This window comes from Ammospiza nelsoni, chromosome 22, assembly GCF_027579445.1.
Source record: "Ammospiza nelsoni isolate bAmmNel1 chromosome 22, bAmmNel1.pri, whole genome shotgun sequence".
In the NCBI taxonomy this organism is placed as follows: Eukaryota; Metazoa; Chordata; class Aves; order Passeriformes; family Passerellidae; genus Ammospiza; species Ammospiza nelsoni.
In genome coordinates, this window is record NC_080654.1 from 6,905,803 (window position 1) to 6,929,365 (window position 23,563).

The 23,563-nt window shown below is 51.1% G+C and overlaps 2 protein-coding genes across 2 annotated transcripts; one reads left to right on the top strand and one right to left on the bottom strand.

The window, feature by feature from the left end:
- Positions 1-6,539: 6,539 nt before the first annotated feature.
- On the top strand, positions 6,540-8,283 carry UBXN10 (UBX domain protein 10). The gene has a single exon (XM_059487619.1). It carries the CDS (start codon positions 6,540-6,542, stop codon positions 7,413-7,415), a length of 876 nt encoding a protein of 291 aa, XP_059343602.1. The 3' UTR covers positions 7,416-8,283.
- Positions 8,284-9,571: 1,288 nt separating this feature from the next.
- Positions 9,572-22,182, bottom strand: LOC132082893 (ATP-dependent RNA helicase DDX19B). Its single transcript, XM_059487325.1, has 12 exons — positions 22,053-22,182; positions 21,066-21,114; positions 20,598-20,651; positions 19,594-19,729; positions 17,712-17,804; positions 17,020-17,122; positions 15,969-16,083; positions 15,636-15,813; positions 14,363-14,600; positions 13,223-13,385; positions 11,788-11,979; positions 9,572-11,389 (listed from the first exon to the last, which is right to left on the bottom strand). The coding sequence occupies exons 1-12, from the start codon at positions 22,107-22,109 to the stop codon at positions 11,328-11,330; spliced, it is 1,440 nt and encodes a 479-aa protein (XP_059343308.1). The 5' UTR covers positions 22,110-22,182; the 3' UTR covers positions 9,572-11,327.
- Positions 22,183-23,563: the final 1,381 nt, after the last annotated feature.

Consider the following 23,563-nt stretch of genomic DNA (forward strand, 5'->3'; position numbering starts at 1 on the left):
TGCTCAGGTTGGCCTTGATCCTCCCACCCTGCAGGGTGGAGACCCCAAGTTTATGGTGGAAATTTATTGCTTGTGTCTTGCTGCCTTCGATGGGCATCTGTCAGTGGGAGCAGCAGCTGCTTAAGGAGGAGTGGGTTTGGAAAGGGATTAATGGGGGGAGATGGAAAAGGTTGGTGCTATGTGGAGTGTTCCCAGAAGGAAAACTGGGATGTTTCCCAGAAGGAAAACTGACTCAGGGATCATTTGTAGCCGGGGGAGATCAGGAGGACTCCCCCTCCCTCCCAGCTGCACCTTTCCCAGCACAAAGAAACTCCCCCAAAAAAGTTGCATTAGGTCCCCTTGTGATCTTGTGTGTGAAGTATAATTTTAAAAAGGTGTTTTCCTCAGAATTCATGAGTTTGGGGTTATTTGTCTGGCTTGATTCAGTGGCCACTGAATCACAGGGAGGTTAAAGCCAGTCTTGTGCTGCTATCCTGCTGCATTTGCTCAGGTGGGGCTGTAGCACCTTGGTTTTAAACTGTTGGCGCTAAACCCCAAAGATTTGGGTGTTTGAGCAGGGTGACACTGCTGTGGTTTTGCTTTGGCTGAGTTGGAGGAATGGGAATTCCTGCAGGAGGGCTGGGACACCCCAGTGCCAGGGTCAGCTCTGGCTGGGGTTTGTGAGAGGCCCCGAGGCACCCCCTGCTCCCCCCACTCCATGTCCGGCAGGACAAAGCTTCCAGAACCTTCCCAAAGCCACGGGGCTGCTCCTGTGCCACGCCAGGCCTGGGGCTGTGTCACAGAGCCCACAGTGGGTCACGGCTGTCCCTGAGCCTGGGACATCCCCTGGGACAGCACAGCCCTGGCTCCATCCACCCGGGACAGCCCGGTTGCCCCATCCCTGTGTCCACACTGGGACATCCCAGCCATTCCCAGCCCTGGGGCCACCCTGGGACATCCCAGCTGTCCTTCCCCCTGGATGTCCCTGGATCCATCCCAGGACATCCTGACCATTCCTCCCCCTCTCCCCCCGATCCCAGGATCCGTCCTGGGACATCCCGACTGCCCCACTCCTGCCTGTTTCCATCTCCATCCCCATCCATCCCTGTTCTGTCTCGCATTCCTATCCCTGTACCCTTTCCTGTTCCCATCGCTGTTTCCAGCCATCCTGGTTCCCATTCCCCATTCTCATTCCCCATTCCCCATTCCTATTCCCATCTTCGTTCCCATTCCCCATTCCCATTCCCTATTCCCATTCCCATTCCCATTTTCTGTTGCCATTTCCTTCCCCATTCCCTGCCCCTGTTCCTGTTTTCATTCCCTGTCCCATCCCCATTCCCTATCACCGTTCCCTTCCCATTCCCATCCCAGTTCCCGTTCTCATCCCCATTCCTCGTCCCTATCCCTGTTCCATTCTCCATACCCATCCCTATCCCTGTTCCCCATTCTCCATACCCATCCCTATCCCTATTCCCTGTCCCTGTTCCTATTCCCATCCCTATCCCCATTCTCCATTCCCATTCCCTGCTCCCATTCCTGATCCCTGTTCCCATTCCCGTTCCCTGTTCCCATTCCCCTTCCCCATTCCCCATATCCCGTTCCCATCCCCATTCCCATCCCTATCCCCTTTCCCATTCTTATTCCCTGTCCCCACTCCTGTCCCCTTTACCTGTCTCCGTTCCCATTCCCTGTCCCCATTCGCCATTCCCATTCCCATTCCCATTCCCATTCCCTGTCCCCATTCCCCATTCCCCATTCCCATTCCCGGTTCCCATTCCCATTCCCATTCCCTTTCCCCATTCCCATTCCCTTTCCCCATTCCCATTCCCTGTCTCCATTCCCGTTCCCATTCCCATTCCCATTCCCATTGCCATTGCCATTGCCATTCCCATTCCCATTCCCATTCCCATTCCCTGTCCCCATTCCTCATTCCCCATCCCCGTCCCCATTCCCATTCCCATTCCCATTCCCATTCCCATTCCCATTCCCATTCCCATTCCCATTCCCATTCCCATTCCCATTCCCTGTCCCCATTCCTCATTCCCCATCCCCGTCCCCATTCCCATTTCCCATTCCCATTCCCATTCCCGTTCCCATTCCTATTTCCCATTCCCGTTCCCATGGGCGGTGCCGTGGGCGGTGCCGTGGGCGGTGCCGTGGGCGGTGCCGTGGGCGGTGCCGTGGGCGGTGCCGTGGGCGGGGCGTGGCGCGCGCCGGCAGCCCCGCGGTGGCCGCGGTAACGGCGCCGTGAGGCGGGCGCGGGGCAGGTGAGGGGCGGCGGGGCCGCTGCGGGACCGGCACCGGCACCGGCACCGGGGGAGGGAGCGGGGGCGGCTTCTGGGGCTCTGCAGCCGCGCTACAGCGCCCGGCTCTGCCGGCGGGGCTGCGCTCCTGCCGCGGGCCCGGCCGTGGGCTCGGCTCCCGGCCCGGCTGTGGGCCCGGCCGGGCGGTGGCACCGAGGGCTCTCCTGGGGCTGGGCCAGCCCGCACCAGGACAGGGGCACTGGGCAGGGAGTGATGCCCAGGAGGTTCCAGCTGAGCATGAGGAAGGACTTCTTTAAACACCTGGAACACATTGCCCAGAGAGGCTGTGGAGTGTCCCTGCCAGAGGTATCCCAGACCCATCCGCACACAGGCCTGTGCTCTGTGCCCTGTGCCCTGTGCTTTGTTCTGTGTTCTCTGTGCCCTGTGCCTTGTGCTCTGTGCCCTGTACTCTGGGCTCTCCTGGGGCTGGGCCAGCCCGCACCAGGACAGGGGCACTGGGCAGGGAGTGATGCCCAGGAGGTTCCAGCTGAGCATGAGGAAGGACTTCTTTAAACACCTGGAACACATTGCCCAGAGAGGCTGTGGAGTGTCCCTGCCAGAGGTATCCCAGACCCATCCGCACACAGGCCTGTGCTCTGTGCCCTGTGCCCTGTGCTTTGTTCTGTGTTCTCTGTGCCCTGTGCCTTGTGCTCTGTGCCCTGTACTCTGTGCTCTGTGCCCCATGCCCTGTGCCCTGTGCCCCATGCCCTGTGCCCTGTGCCCTGTGCTCTGTGCTTTGTTCTGTGTCCTCTGTGCCCTGTGCCTTGTGCTCTGTGCCCTGTACTCTGTGCCCCATGCCCTGTGCCCTGTGTCCTGTGCCCTGTGCTTTGTTCTCTGTTCTCTGTGCCCTGTACTCTGTGCCCCATGCCCTGTGCCCTGTGCCCCATGCCCTGTGCCCTGTGTTCTGTGCCCTGTGCTTTGTTCTCTGTGCCCTGTACTCTGTGCTCTGTGCCCCGTGCCCTTTGGTCTGTGCCCCTGGCTCTGTGCTCTGTGCCCTGTGCCCTGCTGTGCCCCGTGCCCTGTACTCTGTGCCCTCTGCCCCGTGCCCTGTACTCTGTGGCCTGTGCCCCGTGCCCTGTGCTCCATGCCCTGTGCTGCATGCTCTGTGCCTGTGCTCCATGCCGGGTGCCCTGTGCCCTGCTGGGTCAGGGAGGTGGCACCCCATGAGCTGCCCTTGTCCCTTGCAGCCTGGCCCCGCTGGGATCCTGTGGGTCAGGGTGTGCAGTGCCCACCTCCCGGGCCCTGGGGGCACCTGTGGGCACGGCCCTCCCTGGTTGTGGTTCCCCATGCCAGCCCTCAGCAGACCCCATTTCCAGCCTGTCCCCTCTGTCACACACTGTGCTGGGGCAGTGCAGGAGGGCCCCACCAGGGTTCTGCCAGCTTGTTTGGCTGGGGGTTCATTCTTGGCAGTGGCAGCGTTGCTGGGGATGTTTGTCAGTGCTCCCTGGGAGCTGTGCCTCAGTGCCTTGTTGCCTTGGAGTTTATTTGTTAGCAGCAGCAAGCGGGAGGCGCAGCCCCTGTCCCTCCCACGGGCTCCTGGGAAGCTGGGCTGAGTCACCTGGGCCCGTGTCCCTGTCCCCTTCCCTGGAGGCTCGGCAGGGACAGGTCTGTCAGTGTGACAGGTCTGTCAGCTGGGGCTGGGCAGGGTGTGCTGGGACTCTGCCTTGGCCGTGCTGAGCTGCAGGAGAAGTGAAATGTTAAATAACAAACACATCCCTGGCGAAGTGCCACAGGGGCTGTTCTCTCTGTTTGGTTTAGAATGGAGTCCCAGAAGGGTTTGGGTTGGAAGGGAACTTAAAGAACATCTTGTCCCACCCCTGCCATGGCAGGGACACCTTCCACTGTCCCAGGTGCTCCCAGCCCCATCCAGCCTGGCCTTGGGCACTGCCAGGGATCCAGGGGCAGCCACAGCTGCTCTGGGCACCCTGTGCCAGGGTCTGCCCACCCTCACAGGGAACAGTTTCATCCCAAGATCGCATGTAACCCTGTCCCCTGTCAGTGGGAAGCCATTCCCTGTGTACTGGCATTGCCCATCCCAGGTGTGCCTGGCATTGCCCATCCCAGGTGTGCTGGCATTGCCCAGCCCAGGTGTGCTGGCATTGCCCATCCCAGGTGTGCCTGACATTGCCCCATCCCAGGTGTGCTGCATTGCCCAGCCCAGCTGTGCCTGGCATTGCCCCATCCAGGTGTGCTGGCATTGCCCATCCCAGGTGTGCCTGGCATTGCCCCATCCCAGGTGTGCCTGGCATTGCCCCATCCAGGTGTGCTGGCATTGCCCCATCCCAGGTGTGCTGGCATTGCCCCAGCCCAGGTGTGCCTGGCATTGCCCCATCCCAGGTGTGCTGGCATTGCCCCAGCCCAGGTGTGCCTGGCATTGCCCCATCCAGGTGTGCTGGCATTCCCTGGGGAGCCTGGGCAGTGCCAGCACCCTCTGGGGGAGGAACCTTTCCCTGATATCCAACCTAAACCCCCCTGGCAGAGCTCCAGCCGTTCCCTCAGGTAAATCATTCTCTGTTAAACAGAGAATTTTGGACACTTTTGGACCAAGCTTTTGGTCTCTGGAGAGTCAGAACAGGTTTCTGTGTATTGAATCAGGGATTTTCAATTTCAATGGTTTTGATACCTTTAAAATATGAAGTGAAATCTATCTTATCCCAAAATCCACAATGGGCACTGAATCTGCCCCTGCAGGAACAGTGCAAAGGCCAGAGTTGTGCTCTGAGCTTCACTCCTCTCCCATTTGTGCTGACTTTTCAGCTTCAGAAGAAAGAAATCGTTATTTCCATCAAAAACTGACATTCACTGGCAAAGGGCACAACTCCCCAAAGCTCTGGGTCAGCTTTGCACAATCCCTGCCAAAGCCAGTCCCTACACAGAGCACAGCTCCCACCCTCTGGGACCCGGCCCTTACTGCACTGCAGGGTGAGTGCTGCCCAGTGATGCCCAGTGCTGCCCAGTGATGCCAGTGATATCCATGTGATTGATACCCAGGGATGCCCATTGATTCCCAGTGATACCCAGTGCTGCCCAGTGATGCCCAGTGCTGCCCAGTGATGCCCAGTGATATCCATGTGATTGATACCCAGGGATGCCCATTGATTCCCAGTGATTCCCAGTGATGCCCAGTGCTGCCCAGTGATGCCCATGCAGTGATACTCAGTGCTGCCCAGTGATGCTCAGTGATACCCAGTGATGCCCTGTGGTGCTCATGTGATATCCAGTGATGCCCAGTGATGCCCATATGATACCCAGTGATACCCATATGATGCCCAGTGATTCCCAGTGATACCCAGTGATGCCCATGTGGTACCCAGTGATGCCCAGTGATACCCAGTGATGCCCAGTGATGCCCATGTGATTGATACCCAGTGATTCCCAGTGATGCCCAGTGATTCCCAGTGATACCCAGTGATGCCCATGTGATTGATACCCAGTGATGCCCATGTGATGCCCAGTGATGCCCAGTGATACCCAGTGATGCCCATGCAGTGATACTCAGTGATGCCCATGTGATACCCAGTGATACCCAGTGATGCCCTGTGATGTCCATGCAGTGATACCCAGTGATGCCCATGTGGTACCCAGTGATGCCCATGTGATGCCCAGTGATGCCCATGTGATACTCAGTGATACCCAGTGATGCCCATGTGATACCCAGTGATGCCCATGTGATTGATACCCAGTGATACCCATGTGATACCCAGTGATACCCAGTGATGCCCATGTGATACCCAGTAATATCCATGTGATTGATACCCAGTGATGCCCATGTGGTACCCAATGATGCCCAGTGATACCCAGTGATGCCCAGTGATGCCCATGTGGTACCCAATGATGCCCAGTGATACCCAGTGATGCCCAGTGATGCCCATGTGATTGATACCCAGTGATTCCCAGTGATGCCCAGTGATGCCCAGTGATACCCAGTGATGCCCATGCAGTGATACTCAGTGATGCCCATGTGATACCCAGTGATACCCAGTGATGCCCTGTGATGTCCATGCAGTGATACCCAGTGATGCCCATGTGGTACCCAGTGATGCCCATGTGATACCCAGTGATGCCCATGTGATTGATACCCAGTGATGCCCATGTGATACCCAGTGATACCCATTGATTCCCAGTGATGCCCATGCAGTGGTACCCCAGGTTTACCTGGCATTACCTGCCCCAGAGCCCAGTGTGGGAGCCCCAGGGAGGCTGAGGGCTCCTGCCCAGTTCCTGTAACTTTTCCCTCTTTGCCACCCCACAGGTGCCATGGCCACAGCGGCTTTCCAGGACTCAGCACCAGCTCAGCTCCGCTCCCCTCTGGGCACAGCCACTCTGCTGTGGGCCAGCACCATCACCATGCACGTCTCCAGGCCCAAATCTGCCAAGGGACAGAGGCCAAGCTTGAGCCACCGTCAGGGCACGGAAGGCTGTCCATGCCCTGTGCCAGGTTCCCCGCTGGCACCTTCTCCTCGGGAATTAGTAAGGAGCCGGAGAGCGCCGCTCACAAAAGCGGCGTTCCCACCTGCCCAGGTGTCTCCTGGGAAGATCCCAAAGCTCCTGCAGCAGGTGCCTTTGAAGACTCCCTCCTCCTCCTCCCTGAACAGGTACCGGGTGCTGCCCTCCATCGGCCGGAAGGGGGCGGGGAGCAGCGCCGTGGAAGCCTTGGCTGAACGGACCAACCGGCTGGAAGTGAGCGAGGGCCAGGAGGATGCTCCAAAAGCCACCAAGGCTTTTTCTGGAGGACAGGGATGTGCCAGCACACTGTCAGGAAGCGGCATTCCCACCGAGGAGAGCTCCCGTGTCCTCTGTGCCCCTGAGCAGCGGGGAGGGCAGGGGAGGCAGGAGAGCCCCTGGGTGCTCCCTGCAGGCCTGGAAGAGCCGCAGGTGCTGCTCGCTGTCCGCTCTCCCTCTGGGCAGAGGTTTGAGCACCACTTCAAGCCCTCTGACAGCCTCCAGACCGTCCTTGCTGTGGCAGGACAGAAACTGTTGGCCAACTACCAACACTGCAGCGTTGAAACCATGGAGGTGCCCCGGAGGAGCTTCTCTGACCTTACCAAGTCCCTCCAGGAGTGCAGGATCCTGCCCAAGTCCGTGCTGTGCATCCGACAGCACAAGCAGCACGATGCAGCAGCAGATCTTTAGGCACACAGAGACACTGTGGTGCTTCTGCTCAGTGAGCTGCATTGCTTCTTCCAAAATACTGAGAGTCTGATGCTTCTTGCACCTACTTCTTAATCTTCTATCTCCCACAAAATCCCCAGGAAGCAGAGTTATGGATATGTAATAGTACTTGAAATAGTATTTCAGAGAATAGTATTTCAGATGGATAAACCTGATTCATACAGAACAGCCTGTGTCACCTGTGCCATCACAAATTTCTGCCTCAGCACCACCAACCTTCAGCCTTTCTGGTTTGTTGAAGTTCCTGATGTTCTTTGAAAACTCAGGTTTCCCAGACCTCTCCTCTTGTCCTTTTCCATGTTTTGGGAAGTTAGAAACAGAACTGGTTTAGCTACAGGACCACCTTCAGTAGCTTGTAATTATCCTAAATGTCTTCTCAAGAGACTGAAAAGGAGATCAACCCCCAAACCCATCTGCAAATAACAGTAGTAACACAGGAATGAGTTATTGTGAAGTATTAAATTGCAAGACATTGTAAAATAGCTGTGAGGACTCAGGTGTTTCTGGATAACCTCAGTCCAGCTTTAACTGTGACTAAATCATCTTTTTAAGAAGAAATAGTTATTAATTTGGCTGTCTTGGGGAGCAACAGGATTTTCTCCTTAGTTTTTCTTCTCTTATTTGGCTCATGTGATCCATAGGTAAGAAGAGGTGGATAGTTAAGAAGGGATGTTACAGATAATTCCATTTAACCCTTTTGCACTCAAGTGAGTTAGTCCAAGGAGCAAGTGCTCCTTTGGGAATTTTAAATAAGATACTAATGGGATTTGACTGGGATCTGGCTCAAGGAGTAAGCCATCTTTGACTGCACCATCATTAAAATGCTGGTTGGGTGACTTGGCAGATTTAGGCAAACACAATGTCCTTGTGCTAAAAAGAGAAATATCTCCTAGTTTCTAATGGAATTTCAAAGGCAGTAATTTTTAATCTCCTTTAACAATGGACACTTGCCACACAGATGAGTGAGTTTAAATGTTTTGAGGCAAACCAAATTTGTTTTGAAGTTCAGTGTAAGTGCCAAACCAACTCTGCACAGGAGCACAAACACAAGAGGAGCAGAAAGCTGATTGCTGTGCTGGCTGAGTGTGGTACCTGATGCTAAATCAAGTGTTCAGAGTCCAGCAGCTTTGTAAAACCAGTGTCTGATGGAACAGTGGTCCCTGCTGCTCTTGGTCATGGGAATCACTCAGCAGCAGTCCTGGATATCGAGATATATGGATGCCTTCAACAAGTATTTCACTTGGTTTCAGGAAAAGGGACCATTTTCCAGGTTTCCTTCAGTTAGGTAGTTAATTCCCTATTTCTGCCTGTTGTGGGTACTGTATTACTCCTGTATTTCAGAGTATTTCCATCCTGTGTTAAATAAAACCTTTAAGGCTGAAACTTGAACTTTAAATGATTTACATGAGCTGAAGTTTATCCATCACACCTGCTCTTCAGAAACCTTCAGTTTGATGGCAAATACCTCAGGGGCTGCCCAAATCAGCCTTTGGATGGTCAGCTGCCCTCCACACCACCCTCCTGAAGTCTGGATCTGCATCCTGTGCTCAGCACAAGCCTGCAGCCAAGGAGGAAGCACTCTCCATCAGTGACAAGCTGTGAGCAGAGCTGGGGAGCAGCAGGCAGCTGTGAGAGCACAGGGGCTCTGAGCAAGAACAGAACCATCAGACAATTCAGAGTAACTCGGCTCACAGTGGATTTCTCACACTGCAGGATGTTCCTCCTGGTAAAGCTGGATGAGTTTGGTTCTAATCACCTCACCCAGGCTACAGCATCTCCAGAGATGGGCAAAAAGTATCAAGTCTTGATCTAGGCAAGCAACAGCACAGGGAAAACACCTCTTTTCTCCCTCAGTTCTTCTCTTCCCTTCAGAACTGTTCTGGGGAGATTTTAGCAGCAATTCTAAGTCCAGCACAAGAAGCACGGGGCGAAGAACAATATTTGCCTGACCTCATTTATTGTGTGGCATCATTTAACAAACTTCTTAGTGGGAGTCTTTTAAGAATTTCAGCATTAAAGTCACAAATATAAAACTTATCAGGACTTTTGGCTGAGAATGTCCTTACTGAGGCTTTTAAACACCAACAAAGTATTCAAGCAAGAAGTCAGCAAAGGGATTGTTCAGTATGTGTTCTTTAATTCCAATTAAAAGTACATTAGAAACAGCACACAGGACCAGCAGCAGCTTCCATGACAATTCAATCCAATACTCTGCTGTCACCAGGTCATTCAACTGTACTAGGAAAGTAGGTGATTAAATCAAGTCTTCCACTCCACACGCACTCACTCACCTGCCACTTTAAATAGGATTCCAACAGAATAAAAATAGATACACCCCAGAATACAAAAAGTTTAATTTTAAGCTGTTTTTTTTTCTTCACTAAAGCCTTTATACAAATTGATAAAAGGGTGCACAGTTTCCTAAAATTTTAGGTACATTTTAAATGAGCCTTTTTTTACTTGGTAAAAGGATCCATATTCCTGTCTTTGAACAGAATATGATGGCCAAAATTGCAAAGAAAACAATTCAGTTTAAATTTACAATTTATACATTTGTTTTGACATGATTCCCACGCTGAGTAGCAGGCCCATGGCTGCTCATGCATGTCCCATTTCCCCCCCAACAAAGAGCTGTGCACCCTAAGTTCTGGTTCAGGAGCCTCCTTCTCCTGGAGACTGGGCTGGGGGACAGCCCACAGTGTCCAGCTGTGTGCACAAGAGTGGTCCCAACACACAGGAGGCATCTCCTTTCTTCTCCAGGAGCTGTGAATCCTTCCTTCTCCATGGAACACCCCGGGGCAGGGAACAACAACCTATTTTGCACTATGGAGCACTTCCCACCTGCAATTTGGCTGAGCAATTTGACTCAAAACTCTGGTACTGAAACCTACTGCAACAGGTAAATTTGGTGTACTAAGGGTACATGTTTTTGGTCAATCCAGGCTATCATGATTTGTTGGTTCTTGTAATCCTGTATCTGATGGGTGAAGCCCAACAGCTCTGTACATTACCCATGCTGAGCTTCACAGCATGGTGCATTTCATCAGATGGTGAATTTCACTCACAGAGGTGAATTTAATCAGGCAATCCATTAGTACAGTTCTCTTCATACTGCCCCTCCCAGCCCACCCACCCACACCACAGCCAGGTTAAACACTTGGGATGAACTTGTGTAGTGTCACCACCACCCCGTCACGGAGAGTGGCCATCCCAACAAATCCAGGACAAAGGAAAAGAAAATGCTGCCCAGCAAAGCCACACTGCACCTGTGTTTGCGAGTAGGAGCTACTGGAGACATCCTCAGGACAATTTATGGAAGGAAAAGCAGGGCAAATCCATCAGAAAGCCAGAAATGAGTCTTAAAGAGCTCAGGGGAGTGACATCCTAGTTTGTACAAGTTAAGTATTTAGCCAAAAACCAGCTGCCTTGTTTGGGGTTTTTAGGTTTTCTTTTTTTAAATTTTTTTCCCTTTCCTTATGTCCGTTATATATTCAGCTGTTGGATTTAAACTGACCAGGTTAATGCTGCACATTATCCCAATTAAAGATAATAGTATTTTTTTTTCCTTTTAAAATTTTAGGTATTCCCTATTGCCTCTCTTTTGGCAAGTGTATTTCTCAGAATTCCAAAGATCATCCCATTTTAAGGCTAAACTAAGAAATGTTAAAAGCTTCTGTAAACATTTCCTCTTCCTCCCCATAGTTGCACAATTTGAAGTCCAACTGCAATTTTGAACATGAGGTAATTTTTGTGTACTCATATCTTGAAGAGTCCTTTTCGGGACGAGCCGAGAGGCTGTGCCAATCCAAACGTTGATCCAATTGTAGTGGGAGAACTTCCACAGCAGGGCACACACCAGTTCCAGCAGCTATTTCAGTTATTTATCTTCTCAATTTCATCCAAGTCATCGGTATCCAATTTGTTTATCTTTTTGTCTGGGAAAGAAGAGAAATAGGTCAGATTTCTTAACACTGAGCAGAGAAGGGAACGCTGCTCAGCTGGACCTGAGTTTTGGTTTATCAGTGAATAGTCAGTCCGGTTTTAAAAATACAAATTAAAACTGTTTCCTTTTATCAGAGGCCCTTCTGGGTACTCCAGAACATCCACTTCAAGGACTATCCATGCAGACAGCAAACAGAGCCTGATTTATTCTGTTCCTGTCCCAGGCAGCAGGTCACAATCCCAAGTGATGCTACACCAAACACTCCTGCTGTGCTCCTCTGCCACCTGTTTAAGGCTCAACAAACACCCTGAGACCTGCTCAGCATCCAACAAGTCAAATTCTGCAGTGATTCAACAGCTTAGGGAAAGGAGAAAGGCTGAGGGTACGTACTGAAATGTTCCTGGATTCTGTTGAGGATGTTCATGCTGTGCTTGCTGTCCACCATGTTAATGGCCAGCCCTCGCTTGCCGAAGCGGCCGGTGCGGCCGATGCGGTGCAGGTACGTCTCGTTGTCTGGATTGCCATCCTTATCCACAGGCAGGTCAAAATTGATAACAACAGACACCTGCTCTACATCAATCCCTGACAAAAAGAGAGCATCAGGTTACACAACTTCACTTAAATCTTTTTGCAGCAGGAACAGCCTCCTCACACTCTGAAATGGAGCTTTTCCACAGTACCCTCATGGGGTGGAAATATAAGCTATTGAGTTGTTAGGGCAGAGAGTCCCACTGAAACAGCCAAAGGGACTGAAATATTCTGGAAATTCTACCAGCACTCAAGTATTTCAGAAACTCTCTCCTTCCCTGCAAAGCTCTAAAGACCACTTGATTTTTTCCAAGTACAATCCTGTCTTAGCTGTTCTAGGATGTCAAATTACACCACAAATTCCTACTGGGATAGTGAACTGGATTTCACTGGTTTTTAGTTTTCTGTGCTTGGGGACAGGTTCACTGCAAACTGGCTTGGTGCCAGACTCTCACAGGATGGACTTTTCCATCTCAAGCAGCAGGAAGCCAACAAGCAATCCCATGTTTGCCCACAGGCACACAGTGTAAGGACACCAATTCCTCCCAACTGGAACACCTGAGGATGTGAGTTCTCCCTGTGAGCTGGCCAGGGGTATGTGTTATCTTAGGAAGTGCTGCTTGCAGCCTCCCTGGGATGCCTTCTCAGGCCACCAAAAAACAGAGGCCAGACAAAATAAAGGGAATAAAATGTGGGTGTATTTATTGAAGGACTTTCAGGTACATCTCAGGCAGACGAAGCTCCCCAGGGGCTGAACCCAAAAATGAACCACGGGGTCAGGGGTTTTTACACTTTTATAACTTTGGTTCATTTGCATATTGGGGGTTAATCCTCCAATTACAGCTTCAGGTAATGAAATAATTTACCCCAAATTTGCTCTCCCCAGCTCCCTTTTGTTTAATTTCTTGGAGCCTGAGGTAGTGAGGTGTCCTTGAGTGCCAGGCCTGGAGAGGAATTGCTGTATCTGCCCCAAACGGGAGAACAGCAGCTGGCACTGTGTGTGGGGTTTGGAGTTACACACTAAAGAACTGCAGGGTTATAGTACAAATTAAAAATTGTAAATGCAAATTATAAAGAATATATTAAGTGAATATATGAAATCCTGAGGCAGTGAGGTATCCTTGGTAGCCAGGCCTGGAGAGGAATGGTTGTGTCTGCCCCAACCGGGAGAACAGCAGCTGGCACTGCGTGTGGGGTTTGGAGTTCTACACTAAAGAACTGCAGGGTCACAAATACATGAAAAGTATGAAAGCCAAAACCCTGGAGCATCACCTGGCCCCATTCCTCCACATCCTACCTCTGGCACAGACGTTTGTGGTCACCAGCACCTTCTCCTTGCCCTCGCGGAAGCGCTCGATGACGGCCGCTCTCTGCTCCACCATCATCTCCCCGCTGAGCAGGGCCACCTGGTGGCCCTCCCGGGACAGCTCGGCCGCCAGCCACCCCGCCGTCTTCCGAGTCTGCAACACACAGCCAGCCCCACGGTTGGAACGGGTTCTAATGCTGGAAAGTGACAATGAACCTCCCTGGGGGCCCACTGGAAGCTCCCTGGCTGCTCAGTTTTTGTCTCCCTTACAAACTGTATCAGAGAGGACAATACACCTCAGCCACCACAGGAGCCCCTGATTAATAAGACAGGTTTTCTTTGTGCTCTGCTCCTTGGATTTCACTCTGCTGGAGACTGACACTACATGTGTACACTGAAAACTCATGAAACTTGTCACAAAACCACAACTACTCAGTTTGGAAAATGGCAGGGTCCTGAATGTGATTGTGAAATCCCAGAGCTCTGAACAGCCTTGAATTAAACAGTTTTCTGAGCTCCAATTATGTCTTGAGACAGCCTAAAAGCAAACTGCTGCAGCAGATTCCAAACACTCTCATCCTGTCTGAGCAAACTTTGCCTGGCTGTTTGGTGCTGTCAGCACTGATTTTCCACTAAAAATTACTATGGCAGCTTCCAGAAAAAGAAGACCAAGTCAGTATGATTCACAGTGAGATCCAGAGGTGTATCCTCAGTTACCCGAGAGAAATGAAGTCCCAGGAACAGCTCTGTATCAGCTAGAGAAGCAAAAGACTTCCCAATCCCTCATTATGCCCTATTTTCATCCATTTTCCAACCCTACTTTTTTTTCTTTTCAGTTCAGAGTTTTGGAATAATGTGCATTACTCTGATCTTTCCTTCAGAGGATTTAAGAGATAACAATGACCACTGAGGAATAAAAAAGTCCAGTGTTGTCTCCTGGATGGACAAACCCAGGAAATCAAACCAGCCAGTATTAATGTGGCTTTCAGGATTTCCCTCAAAGATGGAGCCAGAGAAGCCATAAAGGGCAATTTTGTTCTCAGCTCCTTTCTGGAAACGCTGTCTGGCTTGGTTTTAGCACTTGCAGACTCTGAGGGGTCACTAGGACTAGCACTCCCTGGAAGCACTCACATGGCAGAAGATCATGGCCTGGGCAATGGTGATGGCCCCGTAGATGTTACAGAGAGCCCGGAACTTCTCATCCCTGTTACTGCACAGCACATAGTACTGCTTGATGGTGTCCAGGGTCTCCTCCTCACGCTTCAGTTTGATAATGTTTGGGTCAGGAACAACTTTTTGAGCAAACTTCCACACAGAATCCTCAAAAGTGGCAGAAAACAGGAGCATCTGGCAGTCCCTGGGGAGCATTCTGAAAGAGAAAGAGAAATAGGGAAGGTTCCCATACAACATGGTCATCTCATGATATCCTGATGGAATGCTACAGGCAAAGGAAAACCACAATGCTGGAACCAGTTATTTCCAGGGCTGGAAAAACTAAAACCAATCTTATCCACCCATGATCACTCCCTCATGGACCATAGCATCCAGACATACCTTCTTAAAGAGGAATAAACTCTGCTCCAGGGACAGGATTTTTATTCTGTAAGGTGGCCAAGAAGGCCAATGGCATCCTGGGCTGCATCAGGAATGGCGTGGCCAGCAGGAGCAGGGAGCTCATTCTGCCCCTGTACTTGGCACTGGTGAGGCCACACCTTGAGCACTGTGTCCAGCTCTGGGCCCTCAGTTTGGGAAGGACGTTGAGACATGTCCAGAGGAGGCAACGAGACTGGAGAGGGGCTTGGAACACAAACCCGTGAGGAACAACTGAGGGAGCTGGGGGTGTTCAGCCTGGAGAAAAGGAAACTCAGGAGTGACCTTATCACTCTCTATAACTCCCTGAAAGATGCCTGTGCTCAGGTGGGGTTGGGCTCTTTCTCCAGGCAGCACTGACAGAGCCTTAAGCTGCATCAAGGACCTTAAGAAGACACCTTAAGGTTAAGGACACCTAACCTTAAGAAGACACAGCCTTAAGCTGCATCAAGGGAAATACAGGTTGAATATTAGGAAAAAAGTTTTATATGGAAAGGGAGATAAAGTTCTGGAATGGCTGCCCAGGGAGGTGGTGGAGTCAACATCCCTAGATGTGTTTAACAAAACCTGGACATGGCACTTGGTGCCAGGGTTTAGTTGAGGTGTTGGGGCTGGGTTGGACTCGATGATCTGGAAGGTCTCTTCCAATCTAGTGATTCTGTGTTATCCTGTGAAATGAAACTGCTTGTCATCCCCTGACACTGTGCCTCTGTGAGCCCCCTGGACTAGAGCTAATCTGTCATTTCAATCTTGTTGCTTCACTGGTGAGGACACCAGTCCTGACTGCAGCCCCACTGTCCCTGTCCCTCCGTACCTCTGAATGCGGATGCTCTGGTCCTGGTGGCCCTGGGTGGCGATCATCACATCTGCCTCATCCAACACAAACACCTTGATCTTCTTGGGATCGATGAATTTCAGTTTGGAACACCAGTCCAGCACGGTGCCGGGCGTGCCGATGACGATCTGCTCCGAGATCTTCTGCCCTCTCTCCACTGCCGAGACAGAAGGAAGGGCTGCTCTAGGGGGGCTCTGCACACAGGGAAATGTTCCAGCCCTCTCTGACCGAGCCATTTCACCCCCTGACTGCCCTGGTGCACCTGAGAGAATCATTCCCTCGTTCCTGTTTGTGGTGTCTCCCCTTACTCACGTTTGTTGCCTCGGACAGCATATGCAAGTTTCAGCTCTGGGTAGAAGTTTCCCATCTGTTCAATCACTTTTCCTGTTTGAAGTGCCAGCTCATATGTTGGGGAAAGGCACAAACACTGGAGGAACAGAAGGATAATGAGTGAGATGATCAACACGCAGGGCAACACTATCACACCTGCTTTTTAAAATCCTTGTTGAAGTTTTCTTCAAGACAAATATGCAAGTGGATGAACAGTTTCTCGACCATCTTATGAGGAAATCTGATTTTAAAAGTCCCTCTCCAGGCATTTTCTGCTATGTTGTCACAGTTACCTTCTCTTCCACCCCAAAGGTACTTAGCCAATCTTCTTCAGCCTGCACTATTTCCCTGATTTAAGTCCTCCCAGAAAAATTTAATTCCTCACATGTGGGAAATGGATTTGCAGAAAATTCTCAACGTTTGATAGAAGGTTCACATAGTATACATTTGTATGTAAACATACATTACTTAAAAATGTTATAAAATAGGATAAACATTGTTGAGAGAGAAATGGAACAAGAAAAAAGTTTTAAAAAATTACTTTATGAATAAAAGAGTAGATATTTTGGAGAAATAGAACTATGAAAGATATATTGAGTAAGACTTATAATTTTAGATTATTAGTTATTTGGTATTTGGTTATTTGGTATTAGTATAAGGTATTTGTAGTATGGTGTAATATAAGCTGGTAAGTAAAGAAATGCTTATAATGTATTGTAATTAAGAAATAGTTAGCTTCTGATTGTGATAGTGTGAATTATAACGTGTATTATCTCACCCTTCATACACTCACAGAGCAGTGGCATCCTGTGTGATGCACAGGAAGGACTGACAGGAACAAGTTTTGAGCAAAATCTACATATTTTGCACTGAATTGATAAATCCCCAAACCCCCATCCCCTTTAAGCAGCTTGAAGAAATAACACCATGGCTCCATCAAGCCATGAATTTACATCTGAAGGCCTCCAGCAGCTGAGGTTCCTCACTAGATGGCACTGCACGGCCAGGGTGAGACAGCCCCATCCCAGGTTACCTGTGGATACTTGTTCCCGGGCTCAACCCTGCTGAGCATGGCCAGCACGAAGGCAGCTGTCTTGCCGGTACCGGACTGCGACTGCGCGATGAGGTTCTGCGGGCTGGGGGCACAGCAGGCACAGCTCAGAGGGTGAAGCACCACGGGGGCACCTGAATCCTGTCACATCTACCCCTGCTCTGCATCCATGGCCAACCTGACCAGCTATGCTCCATGGGGCAGGGATTTCTTCCTGCCCAACACCCTCCTTCAGCGTTTCTCGGTTAGGGAGATTTGGAAGGAGAGCTGTGGTTGTCTCTCAGTAATTTCCCATTTCACACTTCTTCCCCAGTGTCTCAGTACCTCACATGTTCCAGCTCAGGGTTGTGGAGAGGAAAACCAGCACCTCAGCTACTCCTACCCACCCAGATTTCTGAGCCATTTCGTATTATTTCTTCCCAAACTAATGAGGAAAATGGCAACGACCTCCCAAACCCCACAGCACTGCATGCTCAGTACCAGCCCTAGGAAAAGGACAAATCCAGGGCTGCTGGCACATAGTTAATAACCACAGAAACACTGTGACATGGGAACCCTTTCTCCATACCCTGAGAGTTTCTCATCACCCTCCTCCCACCCAAAATTCAGGAGCAGTACACTGAACCTTTCAAATCCTTCTATTCTGGTAGAGAGTAGGAAGAATGTGTACATACGGTTCAGCAAGCATCATGGGCAGGGCATTCTCTTGGATTTTAGATGGTCTGTTGAAGCCCATGGCATAGACTCCTTGCAGGAGCTGTGGTTTCCTGAAAAGAGAAATTTTCATATCATGACCTATTTAAGTCCATTTAGTTTTCATTTGTGTACAAAAAGGTGAGAAAAACCCTCAAGAAGACATCCTAGAGCAGTCTCTGGTACAATCCCACCTGTGAAACAACTGTGGTCAGCATCTGGAACCATAAGTGACAGCAGGAAGTCTAGACAAGGAGCTTTGCAAAAACCCCTGGATTTTATTAATAAGTCAGCCAGCCTGTCCCAGCTGTGTCTAAGGCCAGCACTGCTTGTTCCAAAGCAGCTTTTCAGACAATCCAGGAATCACAGAGCAGAAAGTGTTAATCCTGCCCTTCAGGCCAGTCCCAGTTCCTCAGCCAGGCCTAATCTTGGTGCCAAAATTATCACTCCTTGATGACTCAAACGTGGGACAAAGCGTGAGGAACAGGATGAAGGGATCATGAGATCCTTGCAAGGACTTCAGCAGGTTATGTGGATTCTGTACTACAGCTGAGCAATGCTGGCTCAGGTAAATGACTGATAATTAGCTCGGTTTGCTGTGACTACACCTTGTGATCTGTGCCTGCAAGCCAGCCCTCATACCCAGAACTGTGTGCTGACACTGCTGGCCTGCAAACTCTCATCTGCTGCTTTCTCTCCAGGGAGCCTTCTGCTCTCAGCAGACACTTGTGTAGACAAGGAGACCCCAGAACAACCTAAACCTGGGTTATGGTGCTGGAAATTCTCAGCTGATGACCCTCAAGTGCTCCCTGGATGCTGTGAGTGCTCTCAGAAGGGCTCTCCTTTCCAAGCAGGTTACAGCTCTCCTGCCCACATCTCCCACTGCAGTAACTTCCCATTCAGCACAACATAATTTTGCAAAAATCCTGTATTGCTTTCCAATGATGGCTGGAACAAAAGCCCTTTGAAAATGTAACCTTGTGCTGCTCCAAGCAAGGACAGACAAAGCCCAACTCTGCACCAGTTGCCAAGGATACCCCGAGTCATAACAAAATGAAGACTCAATTAGGCTGGCTGTCCCTGTCATTAGCTCCCTGGGATTGTTTGCCTTTTGAAACACAGGAATGAATTAGTCTAACAGGCACTGCAGGACCTCAGCTTCTTTTTGCAGACACTCAACCACAAACACCAACAAAGCAAAACACCCTGGCATTTCATGGGGAGAAGGCTCTTCAGCTCCCATTTTGCTGCAGAGCTTGTAGAGCAACAAACCTGAGATCAACACAAGCACAGCAATCCCAACAGGATGCACTCTTCAGCATATTTATACATATATCCATCAACCATGCCCTAAACACAGTTATCCCTTGAAAGCTGCACTGGTAGAGGTTTTCAAGGGGAAGGAAGTCAGAAAATACTGGTGTCTCCAGTACATAAATCCAGTGTTGCTGGAAAAGAGAAGCTGTTCCCTTTGTGCTGTTCACTGCTGTTGTTTCAGATGGAAACCCCCATCAGGCACCCAGATAAACCAACTCTCCTTGCACTTAAATAATACAAATGATACACTCACTTATTAATGACAGGTTGGCATTAACCTGATACACAAACCCATGTACTTTTAAGTGGTACCTCCTATGCCACCAGGGAATTTTTTGAGGGAGAGGTTCCAGTTACCTGATGGGCTCCAAACTCATATCTGCTCTGGCAGTTATAGCAAAACTTCTCTCTCTCAGAAGTTACAAATAAGGCTCCCCATGACAAACTGCAAAACCCAGTTATAAGGGAGCCTATTTAATATATCTGATCCCAGGATTTGACAGCTCCATGCAGAGAAGGCTCTGGCTCATCCCAGCAGGCACTTACAGGCGCAGCTCCTCAAAAGACTTGACAGAGTAGAGGGGTGATGTGGGGTCCCTCTGCAGCACCTCCACCTGATTTGTGGTGTCAACCAGGTTACTGCGGATCAGCTTGTTCAGCAAGGACTGGGCAGCTCTGTCCTCTGGGAAAGGAGGTGGAAAACATCAATCCATCAGTCACAGCCTGTTCCAGGCCTCGCTCCCACTGAACTCCTGAGCCACTTAAAAGGGACAAAATCCCTCCAAATACTGAAATTCTTCATTAGAGTGTGATGGCTTGAAGAGCCCAAACCTCCTGGATGAGACATTGAGAGATCCCAGAGATTCCCCCATTTAACACCCAGGAAGACAAATCAAACAAGCACTGTTCTAAGGGAGACTTTAACACATCCAGATCTCTGCTTATTAAGATTCTTTGAGCTTAGCATTTACCTGGGACAGGATAAGGCCTCCTCAACCCTCACTCTGACATGTGGGCAGACACCTCCCAGGGTTTTATTTTTAAGGAAGGTTTGAGGATAAACGGTACTTTAAAAGATTTCAGAGCTGAAACACAAGGGTTGAGGATAACAGAGATCAAAATGAGGTTAAACTGCTGCACTTTGGGGTTTTGCTACTAAATCTGTTTCCTAGAACCACCTTCTGAAAGAACGTGAGCCTTTACCCACCTCTGAGCAGCCACTGCATAAACACAACTCGTTGGTTGCTACAGCAATCCCAGCTCCAGGTTATCCAACTGCTCCTGTATCCAGTCCTGCCTTGAGGACACTGCTATCCCCTTATTTCTCTCCACTCTAATCCAGGAGTCTCCCAAGTTATTACAGGACACAATGCCTTTAAAAGTGTTATGCAGGAAGGACATGTCTTACAATTAAGTCCTTGGGGCAGGATACAAGATCAGCGCTCCTGAGACATAAGGCAGACTTACTTTAAGTATATATTAAATCAATATAATTAAATTTAAATTAAATTAATTCCCTTGCCAAAGCTTTTTTTCTGGAAGGCACTTACCCTTCTCCTCATCCTCCGTCTTCTCCACATTGTCATCTGCCTTGACAACGGCACCTGCATGGGAACAGGTGAGGGGGGCACAGGTGAGCTCAGGGTGTGGGGGCAGCCCACACCCCAGAGCTTTGGAACATCCTGAAAATCTCCAAACAGCTCATTTTCCTGAGGAGCTGATTGGAACATCCTGGGAACAGCTACAAACAGCTCATTTTCCTGAGGAGAACTGCCCTGCTCCACTGCTGTGCACAGGAAACCCAAGCACCACCCCCAAGTGCAGTTTAGCAACCACACCAATGGATTTTGCTCACCCAGCTCCCTGAGACACCAAAATATTTAGTCTGTGTTGCTATTTAGTCTCAGCTCTTCTGGAATCTCATGATTTACCAGGAATTTACTTTGGCAGCAGTGCTCTGAAGCCCCACAGGGAAACATTCCCCCCTTTCCAAGCCCATCTGAGCAGCTGGGACTCACCATTGGCATCTGGTTTGGTTTTTTCATCCTTCAGGTGTAAAGTGCTCAACTAGAAATGAAGAAAACACAAAATCAGAGAAATTCAAATATAGCTCCATATATTCTAATTCCCCAGCCAGGAAAACCTGAGCTTTGGATTTATCAAGTATTGCACAAACCCTGGTCAACTGGAAGGGATGAAGACACAAGAGGAACTTGATTTCAAGAGTTTTAATACAACTATTTCTAAGCAGGAGTTTAAACAAAAATACAAATTTTTTAAACTGTAATGACAACACATGGAAAGGGTTGTTTTGTGTCCTGTACCCTCCACTCCCCCAATAGCTCTGCTGATGGAAAATGGAAGAAAATCAGCATTCCAGGATGGAAATAGGATCTATGCCCTCTCCTGGCTGGCACAAGCTGCCCCAGGATGAATTAGTTTCACCACCTGAAATGTGCAGGGGGAGCAGCCCTGAGGATCTTCCCCCACATCCTCAGTTAGTGTTCTGTGCCCAAGCACAGAAAAAACAGAAAACAATTTTTTCTGAGGTACTAAATTACATCTTTTCATTAAAAAAAATACGAGAGAAAGAGGAATTTTTTTGGATGCTGGAGGACAGAGGTGAGGCTGGGTGAGTGCCTGAAGCGCTGTAGTGTCTGGATGGAGGGCGAGTGGGATCGCAGGGAAGTCTCTGCCCTTCGGATACGCAAAAAATGGATGAAGGCGAAGAAAAATTTAAAATAATGGTAAGTAAATAAATAAGTAAATATATAAATAAATAAAAATTGGGGGTTTTGCTTATAAAAGAAGAGCCCAAGCCCAGGGACAATCGGATACCCCGGGCCCTCCCTGCCCCCACGGCAGAAAATGGGGCGAAAAGCGTTTCTCGATCGCTGCTTTCTGTGAGGAGGCGGCGGGGGCCGCGCGGCCCGGGGGACCCCGCGCCGCTGGACCGGGCCGGGCCGCGCCATCCCGAGCCCCCGCGGGCCCCGGCGCGCACTCACCGACTCGGCCGCCGCCTCCTGCTCGTCCACGGCCAGGGCCCACGAGTCGGTGGCCATGGCCGGCCCGGGGTGGCCGCAGCAGCCGCGATGGCGCCGGGCGGGAGCGGCGCCTGCGCGCCCGCGGCACCGCCCCGGCACCGCCCGGACCCGCGAACCGCGGCCGCGCACCGGCGTTCCGGGGACTGCGCGTTCCGGGGGCGGCGGGAGAGGGGGCGGGGGGTGAGGAGTGACAGCGGGGTGACACGGGGTGAGGAGTGACAGCGGGGTGTCTGGGGTAGGGAGGGGTGACACGGGGTGAGGAGTGACAGCGGGGTGTCTGGGGTAGGGAGGGGTGACACGGGGTGAGGAGTGACAGCGGGGTGTCTGGGGTAGGGAGGGGTGACACGGGGTGAGGAGTGACAGCGGGGTGTCTGGGGTGGGGAGAGGTGGACACGGGGTGGGGTGAGGCTGTGACCCTGTGAGCTGTGTGCTCTGTGGGGCTGTGAGCCCTGTGTGCAACGTGGGGCTGTGGGATGAGGCTGTGAGCCCTGTGAGCCCTGTGGGGTGAGGCTTTGTGCCCTGTGGCTGTGGGGCAGTGAGCCCTGTGTGCCTTGTGGGGCTGTGACCTCTCTGGGGCTGGGAGCCCTGTGTGGGGTGAGGCTGTGACCCTGTGGGGCTGTGAGCTTTGTGGGGTGAGGCTGTGGCCCTGTGGGGCTGTGAGCTTTGTGGGGTGAGGCTGGGAGCCCTGTGGGGTGAGGCTTTGTGCCCTGTGTGCCTTGTGGGGCTGTGAGCTTTGTGGGGTGAGGCTGTGGCCCTGTGGGGCTGTGAGCCCCGTGAGCTCTGTGGGGCTGTGAGCCCTGTGTGCGGTGTGGGGCTCTGGGCCCTGTGCTTTGTGGAGCTGTGAGCCTTGTGGGGCTGTGAGCTCTGTATGGGGTGAAGCTGTGAGCTCTGTGAGCTCTGTGGGGCAGTGTGCCCTGTGTAGGGTATGGCTGTGTGCTGTGGGGCTGTGAGCCCTGTGCAGTGTGGGGCTGGGTGCTCAGGTCCCCTGTATGTTGAGGGGCACTGTGTTCAGGGGCCTGGTGCCCTGAATGCTGTGGGGCTGAGGTCAGGACCCCACTATGATCTGGGGGTCAGCCTGTGTCTCACATGATGTGGGGCTCAGTCCCCTGTGTGATGTGGCCATCTATGGGGGTCAGGTCCTTCATGTGGGGTCGGGCTGTGCCCCATGTCTGGTTTGGGGTTGTGGGTCAGGGCCTCCATGTGGGGTGGGGTGGGGCTGTTCCCCATGTCTGGTTTGAGTCTGAGGGTCAGGCCCTGCCGTGCCATCTGGTGTGAGACTGCAGCTTCTGTTTCCCATGGAATGGAGTCCCTTTGGGAGCCAGGGCTGGGGGAGAATCACGCAGACACTGTGACATTTGTGAGGGAACCGCAGCTCCGTCTGTGGAGCAGGGGTGGAGGTGAAAACAAGGTAGGAGAATGAGTCATGGAGGTCTAGAAGTGACAGGAGCTGTAAGAGTAATTTCCGTCCTGTC

Bases quoted from the DNA above. Each gene is read 5' to 3' on its own strand.
- UBXN10 (XM_059487619.1), top strand. From the start codon at position 6,540: ATGGCCACAGCGGCTTTCCAGGACTCAGCACCAGCTCAGCTCCGCTCC.
- LOC132082893 (XM_059487325.1), bottom strand. From the start codon at position 22,109: ATGGCCACCGACTCGTGGGCCCTGGCCGTGGACGAGCAGGAGGCGGCG. The intron at 13,386-14,362 runs GTGAGTGCTTCC...TGTGTGTTGCAG, and splicing joins AGGCCATGATCTTCTGCCAT to ACTCGGAAGACGGCGGGGTG. The intron at 11,980-13,222 runs GTAGGATGTGGA...TCTTTTTGTCAG, and splicing joins CACAAACGTCTGTGCCAGAG to GGATTGATGTAGAGCAGGTG.